Raw genomic sequence first — 25,706 nt, 5'->3', positions numbered from 1 at the left:
GAGGATCCCTGGACCATGCAAGGTACCTGGGAACTTTGTTGTTCAAACGTGAGGCCATCAGATCTATTTCTGGTAGGCCTCATAGTTGTACAATCAGATAGAACACATCTTGGTGACGAGAACACTCTCCTGGATCTAGGGGTTGATGACTGAGGTAATCTGCCTCCCAGTTGTCTACACCTGGGATATGAATCGCAGAGATGAGGCAGGAATTTGTTTCTGCCCAAGAAAAGACTCAAGATTCCTCTATCATGGCTAGGGAACTTCAAACTCCCCCTTGATGATTGACATAAGCTACTACTGTAATATTGTCAGTCTGAAAATGGAGATAAGGCCTGAAGGGCCTTGAAGAGAGCAAGGAGTTCTAAAATATTGATTGGTAACCTTGCCACCTCCAATTGAGGCAAAATTTAAAACTGAGGTATGTGTAAGGTGGTGGTGGTGGTGGGGGGGTTTATAGACTTTTTGAGGTTTGGGAAACTTTGCCTCCTCCTGGTAGGAATGTATATCCTATACGTAGCTTGTGGACTCTCGCCACCTATAACAAATAAATAATAAACTCTTGATAGTAGAGCACCTCTGAAATCTTCAACCTCTCTCCTTGGAGGTCAAGAACAAAACGGGAGAGTGACATGAAGTGGGAGGGACTAAAGCTCTGTGAGGGTTCTTGACCTCCTCCTGATAGGCTGGAATATATACCATGTTATGAAGCTTTGTACTCTCATCAGCTAAGTAGGAAAAAGTTATAAGGGCTCAAAGATATGAGGTCTCATGTGTTGGGGAAAAAAAAGACATGCAAAGGGCTCTAACATAGAGATATATACATATACATGTATACAGGGAGTGCAGAATTGTTAGGCAAGTTGTATTTTTGAGGATTAATTTTATTATTGAACAACAACCATGTTCTCAATGAACCCAAAAAACTCATTAATATCAAAGCTGAATAGTTTTGGAAGTAGTTTTTAGTTTGTTTTTAGTTATAGCTATTTTAGGGGGATATCTGTGTGTGCAGGTGACTATTACTGTGCATAATTATTAGGCAACTTATCAAAAAACAAATATATACCCATTTCAATTATTTATTTTTACCAGTGAAACCAATATAACATCTCAACATTCACAAATATACATTTCTGACATTCAAAAACAAAACAAAAACAAATCAGTGACCAATATAGCCACCTTTCTTTGCAAGGACACTCAAAAGCCTGCCATCCATGGATTCTGTCAGTGTTTTGATCTGTTCACTATCAACATTGCGTGCAGCAGCAGCAACCACAGCCTCCCAGACACTGTTCAGAGAGGTGTACTGTTTTCCCTCCTTGTAAATCTCACATTTGATGATGGACCACAGGTTCTCAATGGGGTTCAGATCAGGTGAACAAGGAGGCCATGTCATTAGATTTTCTTCTTTTATACCCTTTCTTGCCAACCACGCTGTCGCGTACTTGGACGCGTGTGATGGAGCATTGTCCTGCATGAAAATCATGTTTTTCTTGAAGGATGCAGACTTCTTCCTGTACCACTGCTTGAAGAAGGTGTCTTCCAGAAACTGGCAGTAGGACTGGGAGTTGAGCTTGACTCCATCCTCAACCCGAAAAGGCCCCACAAGCTCATCTTTGATGATACCAGCCCAAACCAGTACTCCACCTCCACCTTGCTGGCATCTGAGTCGGACTGGAGCTCTCTGCCCTTTACCAATCCAGCCACGGGCCCATCCATCTGGCCCATCAAGACTCACTCTCATTTCATCAGTCCATAAAACCTTAGAAAAAATCAGTCTTGAGATATTTCTTGGCCCAGTCTTGACGTTTCAGCTTGTGTGTCTTGTTCAGTGGTGGTCGTCTTTCAGCCTTTCTTACCTTGGCCATGTCTCTGAGTATTACACACCTTGTGCTTTTGGGCACTCCAGTGATGTTGCAGCTCTGAAATATGGCCAAACTGGTGGCAAGTGGCATCTTGGCAGCTGCACGCTTGACTTTTCTCAGTTCATGGGCAGTTATTTTGCGCCTTAGTTTTTCCACACGCTTCTTGTGACCCTGTTGACTATTTTGAATGAAACGCTTGATTATTCGATGATCACGCTTCAGAAGCTTTGCAATTTTAAGAGTGCTGCATCCCTCTGCAAGATATCTCACTATTTTTGACTTTTCTGAGCCTGTCAAGTCCTTCTTTTGACCCATTTTGCCAAAGGAAAGGAAGTTGCCTAATAATTATGCACACCTGATATAGGGTGTTGATGTCATTAGACCACACCCCTTCTCATTACAGAGATGCACATCACCTAATATGCTTAATTGGTAGTAGGCTTTCAAGCCTATACAGCTTGGAGTAAGACAACATGCATAAAGAGGATGATGTGGTCAAAATACTCATTTGCCTAATAATTCTGCACTCCCTGTATATATATATATATATATATATATATACACATACATACTCACATAACACATATACACACACACATGTATGTATGTTTATATGTGCGTACATTTGTATTTATCTATTTTTATGTGTATATATCTATTTCCAGACATATATACACATAAATATATAAGTGCATTTGAGCTCTTTGCAGTCAAGTAGATGAAAACATGTAAAAGCATATTTATGCAATATTCATATTTAATAAGGGTTTTAACTATGTATTTACTATGAATATATCACATTCCAATGTTCTGCACAAAGCAAAATATGTTCTACGTATTTATAAAGATATTCCTATACACCTCTGTGTATATATATATATATATATATATATATATATATATATATATATACCTATATATATTTTTATATATATATATATATATATATATATATATATATTGTACCAAAATACCATCTGATATATGTATACATATCTATTTATGAATAAATTACATATACTGCTACGTGAAGAACATTGTAATGTGAAATATTAATATTTTCATGTCATGTTACCGTTCAGGTTAGCATGCAAATAGGGTGTTTTTCCCCCACTTTTTTGCTCCACTGACTTCTATGGGGGGAATAGGTTAAAGGACTTGTAATTTTTAAGTTTGGCTTTTTGCGTGAGCGATAACTTTTTACTTTCAACTTGTAATATGCACACACTACCTGATGCGCACAAAAAGCTTTCTTCTAGCGCAGAGAGCGAGCGCTAAATAGCGCTCCACTTGTAATCTAGCCCTAAATGGGCTGAGCTTACAGTGAAATCAGATCTCCTTATATTTTCACTTTCTATACACAAAAATGCTTTCTTATCTCTCTCTGTATACGGAAGCCCAATATATAGAAAGAACAACTGAAAATTAATATGTTATTGTTTATCTCTCCTTCCCATTACTGAAAGTATAATTGATTCTGTTGGCTGTGTTTATATAGCTTTTCTATAGCCAATACTTAAGTATTGAAATTTTCAGTATAGGTGGGGATACAATAGGAAGAAGCAGCTAATTCAAATGTCAAAATAAAGGTAAAGGAACAATATGAATGGCTGCATTAAGCTACTAATCTTTAGTGAGACAAAATATGTGCATTCTATATGATAGGCATTTAAATGTGAAAAAGCCATTACAATGGAGCAGCAACAAAAACATCTACTAACACTAATTTGGTTCAGAGCAACTTGATTTTAAAGCTTTAGTGCACACACAGTGCCCAGCTGCTCAGTGCCACCACTAGCACTAGGTAATGATCTATGCCCTTACCTCCCGCTGCAGTCTGCGTAGCTCCTCACTAAGATTGTTATTCACTTTCATCAGCTGCTGTACTTTGGCATCAGACGTTGCAAGGGCCTTCTTGACTTCCAGATACTCTTGCAGTGTGATGGGACCATCTGACAAATCGGAGGAGTCCATGCTCTGTGTGGAGGGTAGATACTGAGGGTAAGTGGGCAGACAGAGTGGGGAAATGTCAGTGACTCCATGAACAACAAGTTAAGGACTAATATACATTCAATATAACAAACGCTAATTCTTACAGACACCAGGCTAAGCAAATCAAGAGGTGTTTGTTGTAGACATGTAAGAGGTAAGAAGTTATTCTTTAATGCTGGCACAGATATAAGGGTCTTCATGTATTTCAAGTATGTTTTTATTAATGCTTACGGAATATAAAATCTTATTCATGGTATAATTTCTGTACATTTATAAAGATTTAATCAATTAAGAACAAAACAAAAAATGTTTGTTGTTGACTCTAATTATATATTGACATAATGTGATTGGTTATGTAGTAAGCAAACAGTTTATGCATAAAAACAATTCAGAATAACATTGTTAACACAAAGTCAATATCATTTCATAGTACAAGAGGCTGATCTCCTATTATAGCAAACACACATTCAAACAAAAACATACAGTTAGCGCACTGCACATGAATATATACAGTACAATGTAGACATAGATATAACCAGCAACTTGCATGGACACCTGTTGCATAAACACACACACAGAATAGTGTGCTCATAAATACATCACCACAAGCTAAATACAGACCTCATATAAAATTATGTGGCACTCTGTTCTAGAGACTTCCTAAAAAAACGAAATTTGTGGCATTTAAACACTTGAAGACAATATGCATACAGGCACAAGGTCTGTATTATATATACACACACACAAACACACCCAGCCAGCATATCCACAGACTAAAGCATTTGAGAATGATTTGGTGCACCTGCCTACCCTTTGCACATATGGACTTTGGTCTGTGGACAGGACCTTGTGAGTGCTCTCTTGTATTGCTTTGTACACCCGGCCAGGAGACTGCACACACCCAAAAAATACAGCCAGTACACTGACTGCAAACTACATACAGCCAACACATTACATGCACATATTTAGCACCTTCAAGGCCCATTCACACACACAAACACACACAACTAAAACATATTACATACAAATAATAAATAATATCAGCAAATATAAACATGCACACTGAGCATGTGGAGAGAAAAAATAAATACAATTTTATTCATATAAACCAGATAAATACATGGGCAAGAAAACAATCAGCAAAATGCATTTAACAGTGGGAGCACAAAAACCACATCAAATACAAAGTGCATAAACACACTGCATACACACACACAGACTGCAAAATACCCAGCACAGATACTGAATTCATGCGGACAATCATCAAGGACTGTGCAGACAGAACACCACCACTGGCACACCACTTAAACACTCAAAATAATATGCAGATATATCTTTTAAAAACCTTATCTCCATTGCAGAGACTGTTTAAGCAAAGTTGTAAAAGAGCATTTAAAAGTAATCTCACAGGATTTAAAGGGACTAATACTGGCAAATAACTATGGGCTATAAATATAAAGCTTTCCGCACTAGCGAGATTATCTAAGAAGTCTTGCCAGCGCTGTGAGGTCCCTCAAAATTTTTAGAAAGGCAGGTTTCATCATCTATCACCACAAAATTTCATAGCACTGGGTACAAAGATAGAGGCATTGAATAGTAAAGATTTTAGGTAAGATGCAAATACATAACAGATTAAACCAAGCATGTTAGTAGAGGAGCAGGAGAGCCCTGTTCCAAAGAGCTTACCGCCTACAAGTCAAGGGTGCAGAGACATACGTTTTGTGGTAGTTTTTCATGTGGATTGTATTTGTAGCAGTGAGTCAAATGCAGTTAAATATTTATTCTGGCTACGAGAGAGGGGTAAGCTTCTCTAAACAGGTGGGTTTTCAAAGAGCACCAGAAACTATAGAAGGTTGGAGACAGTCTGATGGAGTGGGGTAGAGAGTTCCAGAGGACAACAGCAGCACTTGAGAAGTCTTGGAGGTGACAGAGGGAAGTAGAAATAATAGGAGTGGAGTAGGTCAGGGAGTATTTGGAGATGAGCAAGAGAAACATAATTTATGTAAGAACTTACCTGATAAATTCATTTCTTTCATATTAGCAAGAGTCCATGGGCTAGTGACGTATGGGGATATACATTCCTACCAGGAGGGGCAAAGTTTCCCAAACCTATAAATACGCCCCCCACCACACCCACAATTCAGTTTAACGAATAGCCAAGAAGTGGGGTGATAAGAAAGGAGCGAAAGCATCAAAAATAAGGAATTGGAATAATTGTGCTTTATACAAAAAAATCATAACCACCACAAAAAAGGGTGGGCCTCATGGACTCTTGCTAATATGAAATAAATGAATTTATCAGGTAAGTTCTTACATAAATTATGTTTTCTTTCATGTAATTAGCAAGAGTCCATGAGCTAGTGACGTATGGGATAGCAGATACACAAAATGTGGAACTCCACGCAAGAGTCACTAGAGAGGGAGGGATAAAATAAAGACAGCCAATTCCGCTGAAAAAATAATCCACAACCCAAAACAAAAAGTTTTAATCTTATAAAGAAAAAAAACGAAATCATAAGCAGAAGAATCAAACTGAAACTGCTGCCTGAAGTACTTTTCTACCAAAAACTGCTTCAGAAGAAGAGAAAACATCAAAATGGTAGAATTTAGTAAAAGTATGCAAAGACCACCAAGTTGCTGCTTTGCAAATCTGATCAACAGAAGCTTCATTCCTAAAAGCCCAGGAAGTAGAAACTGACCTAGTAGAATGAGCCGTAATCCTTTGAGGCGGGGTTTTACCCGACTCCACATAAACATGCTGAATCAAAGATTTTAACCAAGACGCCAAAGAAATGGCAGAAGCCTTCTGACCTTTCCTAGAACCAGAAAAGATAACAAATAGACTAGAAGTCTTTCTGAAATTTTTTAGTAGCTTCAACATAATATTTCAAAGCTCTTACTACATCCAAAGAATGTAAAGATCTCTCCAGAGAATTCTTAGGATCAGGACACAATGAAGGAACAACAATTTCTCTACTAATGTTGTTAGAATTCACAACTTTAGGAAAAATATTAAATGAAGTCCGCAACACCGCTTATCCTGATGAAAAATCAGAAAAAGAGATTCACAAGAAAGAGCAGATAACTCAAACTCTTCTAGCAGAAGATATAGCCAAAAAGAACAAAACTTTCCAGGAAAGTAATTTGATATCCAAAGAATGCATAGGCTCAAACGGAGGAGCCTGCAAAGTCTTCAGAACCAAATTGAGACTCCAAGAAGTAGAGATTGACTTAATGACAGGCTTGATACGAACCAAAGCCTGTACAAAACAATAAATATATGGATGATTAGCAATCTTTCTGTGAAAAAGAACAGAAAGAGCAGAGAGAGCAGAGATTTGTCCTTCCAAAGAACTTGCAGACAAACCCTTATCCAAACCATCTTGAAAAAATTGTAAAATTCTAGGAATTCTAAAAGAATGCCAAGAAAATTAATGAGAAGAACACCATGAAATGTAAGTTTTCCAGACTCGGTAATAGATCTTTCTAGACACAGATTAACCAGCCTGTAACATAGTATTAATCACTGAGTCAGAGAAACCTCTATGACTAAGTATTAGGCGTTCAATCTCCATACTTCCAAATTAAATGATTTGAGATCCTGATGGAAAAATGGGCCTTGAGACAGAGGGGCCTAGTTATCAAGCCGTCAACCTCAAATACGCTGGAATTCCGCAGCGTATTTGTGGCGAGGCTGATTCGCCTTAGTTATCAAAGGCTCGAGACCGGCAAAAGTAGAATTTTGTGACGTAAACTTCGATCCGCCGGACTCAGTCCGACACAGATCGATTCTTACGTCACTCCAGATGTTCCGCACACAAGTGCGGCACAATCTCACTACTTTTGCTAGTTATCAAAAAACTAGCAGGTACGCTCGGCACTTTTACGGCCCAGCGTACCTGGTTTTCAAAGCGCCAGCCTGGAGGCGGCGGATCCCATAGGAATCAATGGGAGTCTGACCATAGCGAAAGTACAAGTTCGCTGCTGACAGACATCCCATTGATTCCTATGGGAGCTGTCTACACCTAACACCCTAACATGTACCCCGAGTCTAAACACCGCTAATCTGACCCCCACTACACCGCCGCAACTACATAAAGTTATTACCCCCTAAACCGCCGCTCCCGGAGCCCACCGCAAGCTACTCTATACATATTAACCCCTAAACCGCCGCTCCCGGAGCCCACCGCAACTATAATAAATGTATTAACCCCTAAACCGCCGCTCCCTGAACCCGCCGCAACCTATATTAAATGTATTAACCCCTATCCTGCCCCCCCTACACCGTCGCCACCTATAATAAATTTATTAACCCCTAATCTGCCCCCCCTACACCGTCGCCACCTATAATAAATTTATTAACCCCTATCCTGCCCCCCACTACGCCGCCGCCACTGTAATAAAATTATTAACCCCTAAACCTAAGTCTAACCCTAACGCCCCCCAACTTAAATATTAATTAAATAAATCTAAATAAATTAACTCTTATTAACTAAATGAATCCTATTTAAAACTAAATACTTACCTTTAAAATAAACCCTAATATAGCTACAATATAAATAATAATTATATTCTAGCTATCTTAGGATTTATATTTATTTTACAGGTAACTTACAATTTATTTTAACCATGTACAATAACTATTAAATAGTTATTAACTATTTAATAGCTTACCTAGCTAAAATAAAGAGAAATGTACCTGTGAAATAAATCCTAACCTAAGTTACAATTACACCTAACACTACACTATACTTTAATAAATTATTCCTATTTAAAAATAAATACTTACCTGTAAAATAAACCCTAAGATAGCTACAATATAATTAATAATTATATTATAGCTATCTTAGGATTTATATTTATTTTACAGGTAACTTTGTATTTATTTTAGCTAGTTAGAATAGTTATTAAATAGTTATTAACTATTTAATAACTACCTAGCTAAAAGAAATACAAAATTACCTGTAAAATAAATCCTAACCTAAGTTACAATTAAACCTAATACTACACTATCATTAAATTAACTAAATAAACTACCTACAAATAACTACAATTAAATACAATTACATAAACTAACTAAAGTACAAAAAATAAAAAAAGCTAAGTTACAAAAAATAAAAAATTAAGTTACAAACATGTTAAAAATATGACAACAATTTTAAGCTACTTACACCTAATCTAAGCCCCCTAATAAAATAACAAACCCCCCCAAAATAAAAAAAATCCCTACCCTATTCTAAATTAAATAAATTTCAAAGCTCTTTTACCTTACCAGCCCTTAAAAGGGCCATTTGTGGGGGCATGCCCCAAAAAGTTCAGCTCTTTTGCCTGTAAAAGAAAAATACAACCCCCCCCCAACATTAAAACCCACCACCCACATACGCCTAATCTAACCCAAACCCCCCTTACAAAAACCTAACACTAATCCCCTGAAGATCATCCTACCTTGAGTCGTCTTCACTCAGCCAAACCACCGATGGAACTGAAGAGGACATCCGGAGCGGAAGAAGTTAATCCTCCAAGCGGCGCTGAAGAAATCTTCCATCCGATGAAGTCATCATCCAGGCGGCGCTGAAGAAGTCTTCGATCCGGCCGATGTCATCTTCAAAGAGGCGCTGTAATGTTTTTAACTGTTATATTTTTGTTGGTCAGTAGATGGCAGCAGAGCCACTGAATGTAGTGGTTGGCGCGAAACTGAGGGCTTTAAATTTGTTTCAAATGATACAATGTATTAGCATGAGTAAGAGTGGCAACACTCGAAACGTCGCATTTTATATCTGTATGTTTAATAAAAATAATTGATATTATAGTGCTGTGGACAAAAATTCTTGTATCATAGATGTTAGGGGAGCCTGGCAGAGCCCCTGTCTTCACGAGCACTATTCTCCGGTTTGTTGCTGTACTACACTGCTTGTATTGAATTGGATAATTCTGCCCAGTACGTGCAACAGGAGTTTATTTTGAAAATGGAAAATAAAGCTACAGATGGAACGAAAATGTTTGCCTACACAGAAGTAGATGCGGCCAGAATTACGGCTTTATCGAAAGGACCGAGAGACTTTTTGCATGCAGCACCTGCTGAAAATTTAAGCAAAACATTTGAACAGATGACATACAAAAACGCTAAATGGAGCCTGCACGTAAGCACCTTATCAGAATACTATAGGGTGAAAAGGATACCGAGGGGTCTGAGGATGAGCATTTGTCCCACATTACTAAGGGATAAGAAAGAGTATTGTGACAAATTTGAATCCATAATAAACAAATGCTCCTACGACCTGATGGTTCTGACAGTGGAGTCTCTAATTGAAGAAATAGCAATACAAGAGGAAAAGATCAAACAGAGCCGTGAGGAACTGTTGAAAAGTCTATCATCAGGAGACTTTGAAACACTGATCAAACAGATCGAAGATAAGACAACTGAATTACAGAAAACAATCAAAGACAGGAAAAGACAAAAGTTTCAAAGGGATGAAGCGGACTATCTTACCGGGAGAGTTTACAAGTGGAGAAACGGTTCCCATGGTAACAGCCACAACAACTATGGCAACAGAAGAGCCGGAGCACGCAGAGCCAATAGGAATCGAGAACAAGGAGCACAACCGGAAGGGGATATGACAACATCACAAGGTGAATCAGACGACTCCTCCCCTTTAGATTCAAGCAACGAAAGTCTCGGCATAGAGGTGGGAAGAAACACCGCAAGAAGCAGAGGCCGTGGCAGAGGTGGCCCGAGGAGATCGAGCAGGAGAGGGAAACAATCCCAACACTGACAACTGAAGACAAAGATGACAGATCAATAGATAATCGGACTGAGTTGCATAAAGGGGTAAGATCTGAACTGTCCACTGTATTGAACATATCTGGGAAAGAACTGACTAGCGAAGAGTTAAGCTTGCTAGAAAAAGGACTCTCCTTTTGCCCCTATGCTAATACCAATTTCTTTGAATTGAATAAAGATTTACAGAGGTTCTTTAGGAATATCAAATTGAAAACGTGGTTCCATGAGAACAAATATTTAGAATCTGAAAATAAGGATGTGGGTATTGAGTGGAAATTGAAAGATTTATCTTTAAAAAATAAAAGCATGTTTAATCCATCTTCCAATAATCACAGTGTTAATACATTCATTAAGCTGGTTTGTAATGATATAGAGAAATTGAAATGTAAGAAACAATATAAGAACAAAGCTGGAGGGTTTAATCTAACTAAAGGTGAACATAAGGCCATAAAGGAGTTGAAAAGTAAATCTAGAGAGCTGACTATTAAAAAAGCGGATAAAGGCGGGGCCACCATAGTGTTAGATAGAGCATATTATATAAATGAAATTGAGGACCAACTTAAAGATAAGGAGACATATCAGAAACTAAATTATAACCCTGTGAGTAAAATTCAGAAAGAAATTGAATCAACATTGAATAAGGCTTTTGAGAACAAATTAATAGATAAGAAATTGAGGGATTATTTGTTTAATAAAGAGCCAAAGAATCCAGTGTTCTATACTGTACCCAAAGTACATAAGAATTTAACTGCACCACCAGGGAGGCCCATAGTCTCTAGTGTAAATTCTGCTTTAACCAATATCTCAACATTTCTGGATAAAATATTACAGCCAGAGGTGAAACAGATATCATCGTATTTAAAAGATACAGGAGACTTCATGAATAAAGCCAAAGAATTATGTCTAGAATCAGACAAATTTTTGCTTTATACAATGGATGTAAAGAGCCTCTACACGGCTATCAAGCACGAAACAGGAATTGGCATAATTAAAAAAGTATGTAAAGTAAATAAGAAATGCTCAGATCTGCAAGTAGAATTTATTGAGAATTTATTAAGGCTTATCCTCTATTGGAATCATTTTTTATTCCAAGATGACTGGTACATTCAAGTAAAAGGGACAGCCATGGGGACCAACGTTGCTCCATCATATGCCAACCTATTTATGAGTGAAATTGAAGAAAGAATAGTGTATGAAAATGAGAAATTCCGTCTATATGGCGCCACCTGGTGGAGATTTATAGACGATGTGTTTGGCATATGGTGGGGCAGCGTGGAGTCCCTTATGGAGTTCGTTAATGAAATAAATGGAGCAGTCAAAGGATTAGAATTTTCTATAGAATGGAGTGAAGAATCAGTAACATTCTTAGACACTAGAGTAACCAAAGAGGGAAATAGGTTAGTATTTGATCTGTATAAAAAAGATACAGATAGAAATACATTATTAAGCTATGATAGTTTCCATCCAAGAGGGTTAATAAATTCACTCCCAAAGAGTCAGTTGCTCAGGGTGGACAGGATTGTGACTAAGCCAGAAATTAAACAAACAAGAATGAAGGAAATGCAGAAAAAATTCCTAGACAGAGGGTATCCTAATACACTAATTGAAAAGCATACCAACAATATGATAAACAAAAGGAAAAACTTAAGAGAAAGGGATAAAGAAGATAAGTTGATATTGGTCACTCAATTTAACCCTAATAGTGAAGAAATTAAACGTATCGTAACAAAGCATTGGCACATATTAAAAGAGTGCAATAAGGGAATTGAGCTTTTCAAAAAACCCCCGTTAATGGCCTATAGGAGAGTAAAAAACCTAAGAGACCAACTCACTAATACAGATGTAGGGCCCAAGAAACAAGCAAGACAAACACTCCTAGGAAATAAAAATAAAGGAACATTTCCTTGTCTAGGCTGTATGAGCTGCCATTCTGTAATCAAAGGCAGATATTTTTTCCATCCAAGAACAGGGAAAAAATACGAGATAAGAGAACACCATACATGTGAGTCAAAGTATGTTATCTACCTCATAAAATGTAATTGTTCCCTAATCTACATAGGGGAAACTACTCGTATGGTTAGGGACAGAATATGTCAGCACCGTTCAAATATTCGGTGCAAAAATCTTGAAGCCCCAGTGTCCTTTCATTTCTTGAAATGTGGACACCAGATAAGCCAATTACGATGGCAAGTCATAGACAGTGTGGGTCCCCAGAGAAATGGTAGTAATCGGGAAAAAATATTGAAGGAAAAAGAAATGTACTGGATATATGAACTAGGATGTATGGAACCTAATGGTCTCAATAGAGACTATGATTGGTCAATTTTTCTGTAATGAAATATCAATAATTAATTATCTTGTATGAAACATATTATAAATGTATTGTAAAATTTATTCTGTCAAAAGTTTATTCTGTCTAAATTTGTTCATATTATTGTATGGCTATTGTTCAAAGTATGCATAATTGATTATAAACAGGACTGCATAAATTTAGAATGCATAAAGTAATTAAGTGCAAACAGATACTAATACTTAGTTTATATAACAAAGTAATGTTTTTAACTGTTATATTTTTGTTGGTCAGTAGATGGCAGCAGAGCCACTGAATGTAGTGGTTGGCGCGAAACTGAGGGCTTTAAATTTGTTTCAAATGATACAATGTATTAGCATGAGTAAGAGTGGCAACACTCGAAACGTCGCATTTTATATCTGTATGTTTAATAAAAATAATTGATATTATAGTGCTGTGGACAAAAATTCTTGTATCAAAGAGGCGCTGAAGAGGTCTTCTATCCGGGCGAAGTCATCTTCCAAGCCGGGTCTTGAATCTTCCTTCCGCCGACGCGGAACCACCTTCTTCACCGACGGACTACGACGAATGACGGCTCCTTTAAGGGACGTCATCCAAGATGGCGTCCCCTCAATTCCGATTGGCTGATAGGATTCTATCAGCCAATCGGAATTAAGGTAGGAAAAATCTGATTGGCTGATGGAATCAGCCAATCAGATTCAAGTTCAATCCGATTGGCTGATCCAATCAGCCAATCAGATTGAGCTCGCATTCTATTGGCTGATCGGAACAGCCAATAGAATGCGAGCTCAATCTGATTGGCTGATAGAATCCTATCAGCCAATCGGAATTGAGGGGACGCCATCTTGGATGACGTCCCTTAAAGGAGCCGTCATTCGTCGTAGTCCGTCGGTGAAGAAGGTGGTTCCGCGTCGGCGGAAGGAAGATTCAAGACCCGGCTTGGAAGATGACTTCGCCCGGATAGAAGACCTCTTCAGCGCCTCTTTGAAGATGACATCGGCCGGATCGAAGACTTCTTCAGCGCCGCCTGGATGATGACTTCATCGGATGGAAGATTTCTTCAGCGCCGCTTGGAGGATTAACTTCTTCCGCTCCGGATGTCCTCTTCAGTTCCATCGGTGGCTCGGCTGAGTGAAGACGACTCAAGGTAGGATGATCTTCAGGGGATTAGTGTTAGGTTTTTGTAAGGGGGGTTTGGGTTAGATTAGGGGTATGTGGGTGGTGGGTTTTAATGTTGGGGGGGTTGTATTTTTCTTTTACAGGCAAAAGAGCTGAACTTTTTGGGGCATGCCCCCACAAATGGCCCTTTTAAGGGCTGGTAAGGTAAAAGAGCTTTGAAATTTATTTAATTTAGAATAGGGTAGGGATTTTTTTTATTTTGGGGGGGTTTGTTATTTTATTAGGGGGCTTAGATTAGGTGTAAGTAGCTTAAAATTGTTGTCATATTTTTAACATGTTTGTAACTTAATTTTTTATTTTTTGTAACTTAGCTTTTTTTATTTTTTGTACTTTAGTTAGTTTATGTAATTGTATTTAATTGTAGTTATTTGTAGGTAGTTTATTTAGTTAATTTAATGATAGTGTAGTATTAGGTTTAATTGTAACTTAAGTTAGGATTTATTTTACAGGTAATTTTGTATTTCTTTTAGCTAGGTAGTTATTAAATAGTTAATAACTATTTAATAACTATTCTAACTAGCTAAAATAAATACAAAGTTACCTGTAAAATAAATATAAATCCTAAGATAGCTATAATATAATTATTAATTACATTGTAGCTATCTTAGGGTTTATTTTACAGGTAAGTATTTATTTTTAAATAGGAATAATTTATTAAAGTATAGTGTAGTGTTAGGTGTAATTGTAACTTAGGTTAGGATTTATTTCACAGGTGCATTTCTCTTTATTTTAGCTAGGTAAGCTATTAAATAGTTAATAACTATTTAATAGTTATTGTACATGGTTAAAATAAATTGAAAGTTACCTGTAAAATAAATATAAATCCTAAGATAGCTAGAATATAATTATTATTTATATTGTAGCTATATTAGGGTTTATTTTAAAGGTAAGTATTTAGTTTTAAATAGGATTCATTTAGTTAATAAGAGTTAATTTATTTAGATTTATTTAATTAATATTTAAGTTAGGGGGGCGTTAGGGTTAGGCTTAGGTTTAGGGGTTAATCATTTTATTACAGTGGCGGTGGCGTAGTGGGGGGCAGGATAGGGGTTAATAAATGTATTATAGGTGGCGACGGTGTAGGGGGGGCAGGATAGGGGTTAATAGGTTTAATATAGGTTGCGGCGGGTTCATGGAGCGGCGGTTTAGGGGTTAAACTATTTATTTAGTTGCGGAGAGGTGCGGGATCAGCAGGATAGGGGTTAATAATTTTATAATAGAGGGCGACGGTATAGGGGGGGCAGGATAGGGGTTACTAGGTATAATGTAGGTGGCAGCGGTGTCCGGGAGCGGCGGTTTAGGGGTTAATACATTTATAAGACTTGCGGCAGGGTCTAGGAGCGGCGGTTTAGGGGTTAATACATTTATAAGAGTTGCGGCAGGGTCTAGGAGCGGCGGTTTAGGGGTTAGTAACTTTATTTAGTTGCGGGGGGCTCCGGGGGCGCCGGTATAGGGGGTAGAACAGTGCAGTTTAGTGTGAGTGCTTAGTGACAGGCTAGCAATAAAGCTGGGAAAAAGCCGAAGGGCCGCGAGATCGGATGAGTGATAACTGTCACAGTCCACTGCTCATCGCCCCGCGGCTTTTTGACAGCTTTATTTGATAACTTAGGCGTATTTTTTCAGGTCCGCGGCGGCGAAGGTAGGCGAGCTTAGGCGGACGTATTGGGTCGGCGAAGCCAGAAAAGTAGACGGCTTGATAACTACCCCCCAGAAGGTCAGACCTTAACGGAAGTGTCCAAGGTTGGCAACTTGCCACCCAAACGAGATCCACATACCAAAACCTGTGTGGCCATGCTGGAGCTACCAGCAATACAAATGAACGCTCCATTAGGATTTGGAAATCACTTTTGGAAGAAGAACTAGAGGCGGAAAGATATAAGCAGGTTGAAAATTCCAAGGAAGTGACAACGCGTCCACCGCTTCCGCCTGAGGATCCCTGGATCTGGACAGATACCTGGGAAGTTTCTTGTTTAGATGAGAAGCCATCAGATCTATTTCTGGAAGTCTCCAGATTTGAACAATCTGAAGAAAAACCTCTGGGAAGAGACCATTCGCCTGGATGTAACGTCTGGCGACTGAGATAATCCGCTTCCCAATTATCTATACCTGGGATGTGAACCGCAGAAATTTAGATGGGAGCTGGATTCCGCCCATGCAAGTATCCGGGATACATCTCTCATAGCCTGAGGACTGTGAGTCCCCTCTTGATGATTGACATATGCCACGGTTGTGACATTGTCTGTCTGAAAACAAATAAACGATTCTCTCTTCAGAAGAGGCCAGAACTGAAGAGCTCTGAAAATCGCACGGAGTTCCAAAATGTTGATTGGTAATCTCGCCTCCTGAGATTCCCAAACCCCCAGCGCTGTCAGAGATCCCCATACAGCTCCCCAACCTGAAAGACTCGCATCTGTTGAGATCACAGTCCAGGTTGGACAAACAAAGGAGGCCCCTTGAACTAAACAATGGTGATCCAACCACCAAGTCAGAGAAGATCGAACATTGGGATTTAAGGATATTAATTGTGATATATTTGTATAATCCCTGCACCATTGGTTCAGCATACAAAGCTGTAGAGGTCTCATGTGAAAACGAGCAAAGGGGATTGCGTCCGATGCTGCAGTCATGAGACCTAAAATTTCCATACACAAAGCTACCGAAGGGAATAATTTAGAATGAAGGTTTTGACAAGCTGAAACCTTTTTCAGACGTCTCTTTTCTTTTAGAGATAAAGCCATGGACACTGAATCTATTTGGAATCCCAAAAAGGTTACCCTTGTCTGGGGAATCAAGAAACTCTTTGGTATATCGATCCTCCAACCACGTCTGAAGAAACAACACAAGTTGATTTGTGTGAAATTCTGAATGTAAAGACTGAGCAAGTACCAAAATATCGTCCAAATAAGGAAATACCGCAATACCCTGCTCCCTGATTACAGAGAGAAGGGCACGAGAACCTTTGAAAAGATCCTTGGAGCTGTTGCTAGGCCAAAAGGAAGAGCAACAAATTGGTAATGCTTGTCTAAAAAAGAGAATCTCAGGAACTGATAGTGGTCCGGATGAATTGGAATATGAAGATATGCATCCTGTAAGTCTATTGTAGACATATAATGCCCTTGCTGAACAAAAGGCAGAATAGTCCTTTTTTTTTTTTTTTTTTTAGATATTTTTAGATCCAGAACTGGACTGAAAACAATCTCTTCTTTGATACAATGAACAGATTTGAATAAAAACCCCAGGCCCTGTTCCAGAACTGGAACTGGCACAATTCCCCAGCTGACTCCAGGTCTGAAACACATTTCAGAAATGCCTGAGCCTTAACTGGGTTTACTGGAATGCGTGAGAGAAAAAATCTTCTCACAGGCGGTCTTACCTTGAAACCTATTCTGTACCCTTGTGAAACAATGATCTGAATCCAAAGACTTTGAATCAAATTGATCCAAACATCTATGAAAAAACGTAACCTGCCCCCTACCAGCTGTGCTGGAATGAGGGCCGCACCTTCATGCGGACTTGGGAGCTGGTTTTAATTTTCTAAAAAAGGCTTGGATTTATTCCAGACTGGAGAAGGTTTCTAAACGGAAACTGCTCCTTTAGGGGAAGGGTCAGGCTTTTGTTCTTTATTCTGACGAAAAGAAACGAAAATGATTAGCAGCCCTATATTTACCTTTAGATTTTTTGTCCTGAGGCAAAAAAAGGCTCCCTTCCCCCCAGTAACAGTTGAAATTATTGAATCTAACTGAGAACCAAATAATTATTACCTTGGAAAGAAAGAGACAGCAACGTTGACTTAGAAGTCATATCTGCATTCCAAGATTGAAGCCTTCCGGCTAAAATAGCTAAAGACATATACCTGACATAAATTCTGATGATATCGAAAATGGCATCACAAATAAAGTTATTAGCATGTTGAAAGAGTTAAACAATGCTATAAGCATTATGGTCTGACACTTGTTGCGCTAAAGCCTCCAACCAGAAAGTTGAAGCTGCAGCAACATCAGCCAAAGAAAAAGCAGGTCTAAGAAGATTACCTGAACATAAATATGCCTTCCTAAAAAAGGATTCAATCTTCCTATCTAAAGGAAAACGAAGTACTATCTGCCGTAGGAATAGTAGTACGTTAAGCAAGAGTAGAAATAGCCCCATCAACCTCGGGGATTTTCTCTAAAAACTCTAATCTATCAGATGGTAAAGGGTACAATTTCTTAAACCTTGGAGAAGGAGTAAATGAAGTACCCAGACTATTCCATTCCCTAGAAATTACTTCTGAAATAGCATCAGGAACTGGAAAAACTTCTGGAATAACTACGGGAGGTTTAAAAACTGAATTTAAACGCTTAGTAGCTTTAATATCAAGAGGACTAGATTCCTCCATATCTAATGCAATCAACACTTCTTTAAGTAAGGAACGAATAAACTCCATTTTAAACAAATATGAAGATTTATCAGTGTAAATATCTGAGGTAGAATCTTCTGAACCAGATAGATCCTCATCAGAAATAGATAAGTCAAAATGATGGCGGTCATTTAAAAATTCATCTGAAATATATGAAGTTTTAAAAGACCTCTTACGTTTACTAGAAGGAGGAATAACAGACAGAGCCTTCCGAATAGATTTAGAAACAAATTCTATAACATTAACAGGAACATCCTGAACATTAGATGTTGAAGGAACAACAACAGGTAATGGATTATTACTAATGGAAATGCTATCTGCGTTTGATAGCTTATTATGACATTTATCACAAACAACAGCCGGTGGAACAGTTACCAAAAGTTTACAACAAATGAACTTAGCTTTGGTAGAACCGACATCAGGCAGCGCTTTTCCAGAAGTAGATTCTGATCCAGGGTCAGGTAGAGACATCTTGCAATATGTAAAAGAAAAAACAACATATAAAGCAAAAATATCAAATTCCTTAAATGGCAGTTTCAGGAATGGGAAAAAATGCAAAATGAAACAAGCCTCTAGAAAACCAGAAGCAACTGAAAAGTGAGACTGAAATAGTGTGAAAAAACTGGCGCCAAGTATGACGCCCACACAAAAAAACGTCCGCAATACACAAACGTAAAAAATGACGCATTGCGAAAAAACTTCCAGCGCCAACTATGACGCCGGAAATGACGAAATTTTTGTGCCAAAAAAGTCTCGCACCAAAAATGACGCAATAAATAGAAGCATTTTCTGCACCCGCGAGCCTAACAGCCTGCAATTTTTGAAAAAAAGTCAATTGAAAATGAAGGTAAGAAAAAATGAATATATGCATTTTCCCAAAAAAATGAAACTGACAGTCTGAATGAAGGAATACTGATTATCCTGAATAATGGCAAATATAAGTTTAAACACATATATTTAGAACTTTACATATAAAGTGCCCAACCATAGCTTTGAGTGTCATAAATAAAAATAAGACTTACTTACCCTAAGACACTCATCTACATATAGTAGATAGCCAAACCAGTACTGAAACGAGAATCAGTAGAGGTAATGGTATAAAAGAGTATATCGTCGATCTGAAAAGGGAGGTAGGAGAAGAAATCTCTACGACCGATAACAGAGAACCTATGAAATAGATCCCCTAGAGGAAGACCATTGAATTCAAATAGGCAATACTCTCTTCACATCCCTCTGACATTCACTGCACTCTGAGAGGAAAGCCGGGCTTCAGCCTGCTGCGAAGCGCATATGAACGTAGAATCAAGCACAAACTTACTTCACCACCTCCATGGGAGGCAAAGTTTGTAAAACTGAATTGTGGGTGTGGTGAGGGGTGTATTTATAGGCATTTTGAGGTTTGGGAAACTTTGCCCCTCCTGGTAGGAATGTATATCCCCATACGTCTCTAGCTCATGGACTCTTGCTAATTACATGAAAGAAATATAGCAGGGAGAGGGGTTGTTGAGTGCTTTATAGGTTAGGGTTCTTATTATTCTAGAGTGTATGGGGAGCCAGTATAGGGACTGGTAGAGAGGGGGCACCTGATGTAGATCAGTAACTCAGGTGGATGAGTCTGGCTGAAGCATTCATGATAGATTGGAGGTGGGAGAGGTGGTGTTTGTTAAGGCCATTTAGGAGTCGGTTGCAGTAGTCAATACCTGACATAATGAGGGATTGAATAAGTATTTCTTGAATAAGGAAAAAGCGAATTCTGGAAATGTTGAGTAGATGTGAATGGCAGGATTTGGTGTGGAGTGAATGTGAGTTCAGACTCAAGTGTAACACCAATACAGTGGGCTTGGGATGAGGTGTTGAGAATATAGTTTCCCGCAAGAGAAATGTCAGGGGTTCTGTGTTTAGGAGAGGGCGAAGAAAAAAGCAGTTCAGTTTTAGACATATTGAGTTGGAGGTAGGAAATTGCAGAGAGACTGTTGGTAATCTGGTTAAATAAAGAGAGAGATATCAGGAGAGGAAAGATAGATTTGTGTATCAACAGCATATAAGTGATATTGGAACCCAAAGAGCATATACATTTTTCAAAAAAATGATCTATAGATAGAAAATAGCAGTGGACCCAAGCAGAGCCTAGTGGTTCTCCTACAGAGAGAGGCAATGGATATTCTGTTAAAGTAAACTCTAAGGCCCTGATATTCAAAGTATTGACAGACCATCGGGAAACTGCTTCGCTGGCCTTGTCGGCCTCACAGTCCGACGGTCTGTCGAGATATTCAAAGAAAAGGGACGTGTCCGAGCAATGCCATTGAGCGGCGATGTTTCTCCCATAGAAGTCAAAGGGAGCGTGATGTCACCACCCACATCGCCACTCTTCAGCATTTTTCTGCAACGGGGGGCCTATTTGAAGTGGGTCTACACAGCGCAGACAGTGTGCTCACTAAAACTCAAAATAGTTTGTGTAGGTACACTTCAAATATTGCCGTGGGAACCTAATTTTAGCTCAGGTGATATAGTCTCGACAGCTGATAGCTGTCGACACATACATGGCCGCTACTCTCCTCACAACCTGCACTTTACTTCTTTGAATTTATCATTCTTGTGTCGATGCCTTCATCTACGTCATGCCTAACCAAAATTCCCCCCTCCTGCTCCACCTCGCTACCTCCCATCAACTGCATACATCACAGCTAACCTACACTCCCCCTGCACACCCCACTAAGTAACAAAAAAATAAAAAAAAGATCTAAGTTACAAAAAAAAATAAACTACAGAATCCAAAATAAAAAACCCAACCAAAACATATAAAAACCCTGATGCATATCTTGTTGATCAGTAACTTACATTTTATTTTTACTTCTTCTAAATTGTAAAGAGAATACTGCACAAGTATATAGCCCAAAGCCACTTATGTTTATCATGACAACAAGAAAGTCTAGAGGTTCCAAATGACTCCTTGATAAATTAACATAAGCTACTGTGGTAGATTTGTTCAAGTGCACTAGAAGTGAAAGGTCAATGGGACAGAGAAAGATCATACAGACCATAAAAGGAGGTACCTTCCCAGAAGAGCAAAGGTCTTGCACAATGTGGTTACCACAGACTGCTCCTCGTCGTTAAAATCTAGCGACTTAGGGCCTGATTTTCAAAAGCTCTCTAGTTTGCAGAGATTATTTAAGAAGTTGCATCAACAAATTTAAACTTGGGAAATGCTTACTTTGATATACAAGGTAAATGTTAAAAAAATATTTGACCATCAGCCCATAGTGAGAAATTACACAATTGTGGTTTCACATTTAAAAGGCCTGCTACAAGTCATGTATTAGAACGCCACCAACTAAGGGAGTCACTTACTCTGGGTAAAAGAGCAACCACCTGTGAAAGTGACAAATATAGAGAAAATGAAGCAGTAGGGTGATGCATGTAAAAGTGGGGTAACAAAGATTTCTGCAGCTGCCATGTGCCCAACAACCCTTGGGTAAAGGAATGCTGAGACCCCACGTTCTTGATACAAGTGTTGTAGACTGCTTATGGGCAGGAATGAGTAACATTATTATAAGAGATGAGTATAGGATAACACCCAAGAAGGTAAACATAGTAAAGAGGGATCAGGGGGCTGTGATAAGGATGTGGACTTAACAGGATGCTAAGAAGACCACTGGTTACAACAATGTGGCTAGAAGTTGGTGGTGGTAGTGGAGGGGGGGTTGATGAACAACCATGGAGCTATCACTAGGCTGAAGGGAAAATGAAAATGTTTGTAGCAGAATACAAAGCAGATAAACTTATAGTGGTTGGATGAAAAGGGATTTGCAGGTAAGTATGTTTTGGGTCAGTGCAAGACGGATATTGGCCAGAATCCACAGCTCTCAGAATGTTGATTTGAAGTGATTAACAAACTTGTTGAGAGCCCGAAGAGCACAGTTAGAATGTCAAAATATTGTGTATAGGATTCAATCATACCTTGCAAGAATGCTTAATTTTGTCTGCGACACAGAGGTAAACTTTGTCAGATCTAAAGTTTTAGATGAGGTACAGAGGACTAATCTTTTGACTGATAACATTTCCTTGAGTTTTCCACTCTTCCTTAATTAGCTCAGAGATATGCACATGACATATATTCCCAACATAAGTGTAAATCAATACAGAGAAAAGCGCACTCACAGGAACGAACAACCAGCTCAATACCATTGTTAGCCTGTTCTATGGCGATTTACCACCTGGGTGCAGCTTCTTTTTAGCCCAGTAATGCTTTTCACAGAGTAGAACTTTCCTGTAGTATATCAGTCTGATCCCATCCATTACGGTCAGTACAGCGCCGAAATACCAGGCACGTCTGGTTGCCCCTTTTTCCCATAGGGAAACTAAATACATACAGATAAAAGCGCAATCTGAAGTGTAAATCTGAAAGAATATAAGAGGAGCTGTATTATCCCAAATAAAACAAACATCTTCTGCTTAATGTGCCATCAAGATGAATGTGAAAAATACAGATACACTGTTTGCACAGACGCACAAAACACACACGCCCAAAACACACACACAAATAATACTTACTTCACACAGAAATTATATTTTATTTCCTCTCTTTTATGCCTATCCCATTTACTGAACCATTTAAAGTGCAGTAGTCACCATAAAAAAGAAAATCTGTTTTGACCATCACAAGTATTTTTGGAATTATTTTTCTAGACAATCCAATGAGCAATATATTCTTTATCAGAGTGAAATACTAAGTTGTTTATGCACGGACCAGAACATTTTGGCGATACAAACTCTTGTTTTTAGTCCCAAATCTTTTTTAAATCAAAAAGTGTAATTTGTTTAGGAGGTGCTTGATAGTCATATTGCACTCAGTGATAAAGTAACACTTTGGTACCGTCCTTACCCTGGCTCTGTTGTTCCGGGAGTTTCTGAGGAGCTCCTGATCTGTATCTTCATCAGATGCTACACTATCATAATCATGCTGGTCATCACAATCATTTGCATTCCGTGCAGAGTAATCAAGATTATCTAGAGCACAAGTAGAATGTGTTTTACTTGATAAACAGATATGCCCATTTCTCTAAATTTGTACTTATTAAAGGGACAGTAAACACAAAAATGTAATTGTTTAAAAAGTCAGATAATCCCCTTATTTACCATTCCCAAGTTTTGCATAACCAACACTCTGTTATAGAAATATAAATGTTACCTCTCTAATTACCTTGTATCTAAACTTCTGCAGACTGCCTCCTTATCTCAGATCTTTCGATAGACTTGCATTTCAGGCAATTAGTGCTGACTCTTAAACAACTCCACGTTATTTATATGACACATGAACTAACGCCCTCCAGCTGTGAAAAACTGTCAAATGCATTCAGATTAGAGGCGGACTTCAAGGGCTTATAAATTAGCATATGAGCCGACCTAGGTTTAACTTTCAACTAAGAATACCAAGAGAACAAAGCAAATTTGATGATAAAACTAAATGAAAAAGTTGTTTAAAATGACATGCCCTATCTGAATCATTAAAGTTTTATTTCGACTTTACTATCCCTTTAAATGTCTAGTTTATATGAAAGGGACAGTCTAGTCAAAATTAAACTTATGATTCAGATAGGGCATGCAATTTTAAACAACTTTCCAATTTACTTCTATAATAACATTTTCTTTGTTTTCTTGGTATTTTTTGTTGAAAGCTAAACCTTGGTAGGCTCATATGCTAATTTCTAAGCCCTTGAAGGCCACTTCTTATCTAAGGGAATTTTGACAGTTTTCACAGCCAGAGGGTGTTAGTTCATGTGTGCCATATAGATAATATTGTGCTCATACACGTGGAGTTATAAAGGAATCAGCACTGGATTGGCTAAAATGCATGTCTGCCAAAATAACTAAAATAAGGGGGCAGTCTGCAAAGGCTTAGAAACAAGGTTATCACAGAGGTAAAAAGTAAATTAATATAACTGTGTTGGTTATGCAAAAGTAAGGAATGGGTAATAACAAATTATGCTTACCTGATCATTTTATTCCCAGAGTCCATGTCTTCATTACTTGTGGGAAATAAGAACCTGGCCACCAGGAGGAGGCAAAGACACCCCAGCCAAAGGCTTAAATACCTCCCCCACTTACCTCATCTCCCAGTCATTCTACTGAGGGAACAAGGAACAGTAGGAGAAATATCAGGGTATAAATGGTGCCAGAAGAACAAAAATTAAATTTAGGTCCGCCCACCGGAGCAACAAGTGGGAGCCGTGGATTCGCCTCCCCTCGATGGAAATAAAATTATCAGGTAAGCATAATTTATGTTTTCCATCTAAAGGGGAGGAGAGTCCACGGCTTCATTTATTACTTGTGGGAACAAATACTCAAGGTCTAGAGGACACTGAATGAAAACCGGGAGGGCAAAAAAAATGCGGACCCTAATCTGAGGGAACCACAGCCTGTAAAACCTTTCTCCCAAAAACGTCAAATTTGTAAAACTTTGTAAAGGTATGTAAGGAGGACCAGGTAGCCGCCTTACAAATCTGATCCATAGAGGCCATATTCTTAAAGGCCCAAGAAGAAGCCACAGCTCTAGTCGAATGAGCCGTGATCCTCTGAGGAGGCTTATGTCTCGCTGTCTCATAGGCTAAGCGAATCATGATCCTCAACCAAAAGAACAAAGAAGTAGAAGAGGCTTTCTGCCCCTTGCGCTTCCCTTCATACACCACAAAAAGAGATGTAGATTGTCTGAATTCCTTTGTAGCCTGCAGATAAAACTTCAAGGCTCAAACCACGTCCAAATTATGAAGTAACCTCTCCTTAGGAGAAGAGGGGTTAGGACACAAAAAAGGAACTACTATTTCCTGATTGATGTTACGGTTAGACACAACTTTGGGAAGAAATCCCATACCAGTGCAAAGAACAGCCTTATCAGCATGAAAGATCAAATAAGGAGACTCAAATTCCAAGGCCGCCAACTCAGAAACTCTGCGAGCCGATGCAATAGTCAACAGAAAGAGAACCTTCCAGTAAAGAATCTTAATGTGAATAGAGTGCATATGTTCAAAACGGAACCCTCTGCAATACCCTCAGAACCAAGTTCAAGCTCCCGGGAGGAGCGGACTGTCTAAAAACAGGTCTGGTTCTAGACAGAGCCTGAACAAAGGACTGAATATCAGGAAGCTCAGCGAGCCTCTTGTGCAACAAAACAGATAATGC

General features: G+C 38.6%; 1 protein-coding gene across 4 annotated transcripts in view; it reads right to left on the bottom strand.

The window, feature by feature from the left end:
- GIT1 (GIT ArfGAP 1) overlaps positions 1 to 25,706 on the bottom strand; it is a 556,552-nt gene that overhangs the window by 78,561 nt on the left and 452,285 nt on the right. For 3 of the 4 annotated variants that reach the window (XM_053706153.1, XM_053706156.1, XM_053706157.1), the window contains exons 13-14: positions 23,413 to 23,537; positions 3,696 to 3,866 (exon numbers count right to left, since the gene is read on the bottom strand). In XM_053706153.1, the coding sequence (XP_053562128.1) occupies positions 3,696 to 3,866; positions 23,413 to 23,537 (296 nt within the window). The remainder of the gene's footprint in view (positions 1 to 3,695; positions 3,867 to 23,412; positions 23,538 to 25,706) is intronic. The other variant, XM_053706154.1, reaches the window with a different exon arrangement.

This window comes from Bombina bombina, chromosome 3 (genome assembly GCF_027579735.1).
Source record: "Bombina bombina isolate aBomBom1 chromosome 3, aBomBom1.pri, whole genome shotgun sequence".
In the NCBI taxonomy this organism is placed as follows: Eukaryota; Metazoa; Chordata; class Amphibia; order Anura; family Bombinatoridae; genus Bombina; species Bombina bombina.
This window is presented reverse-complemented; position numbering and strand designations above follow the sequence as displayed.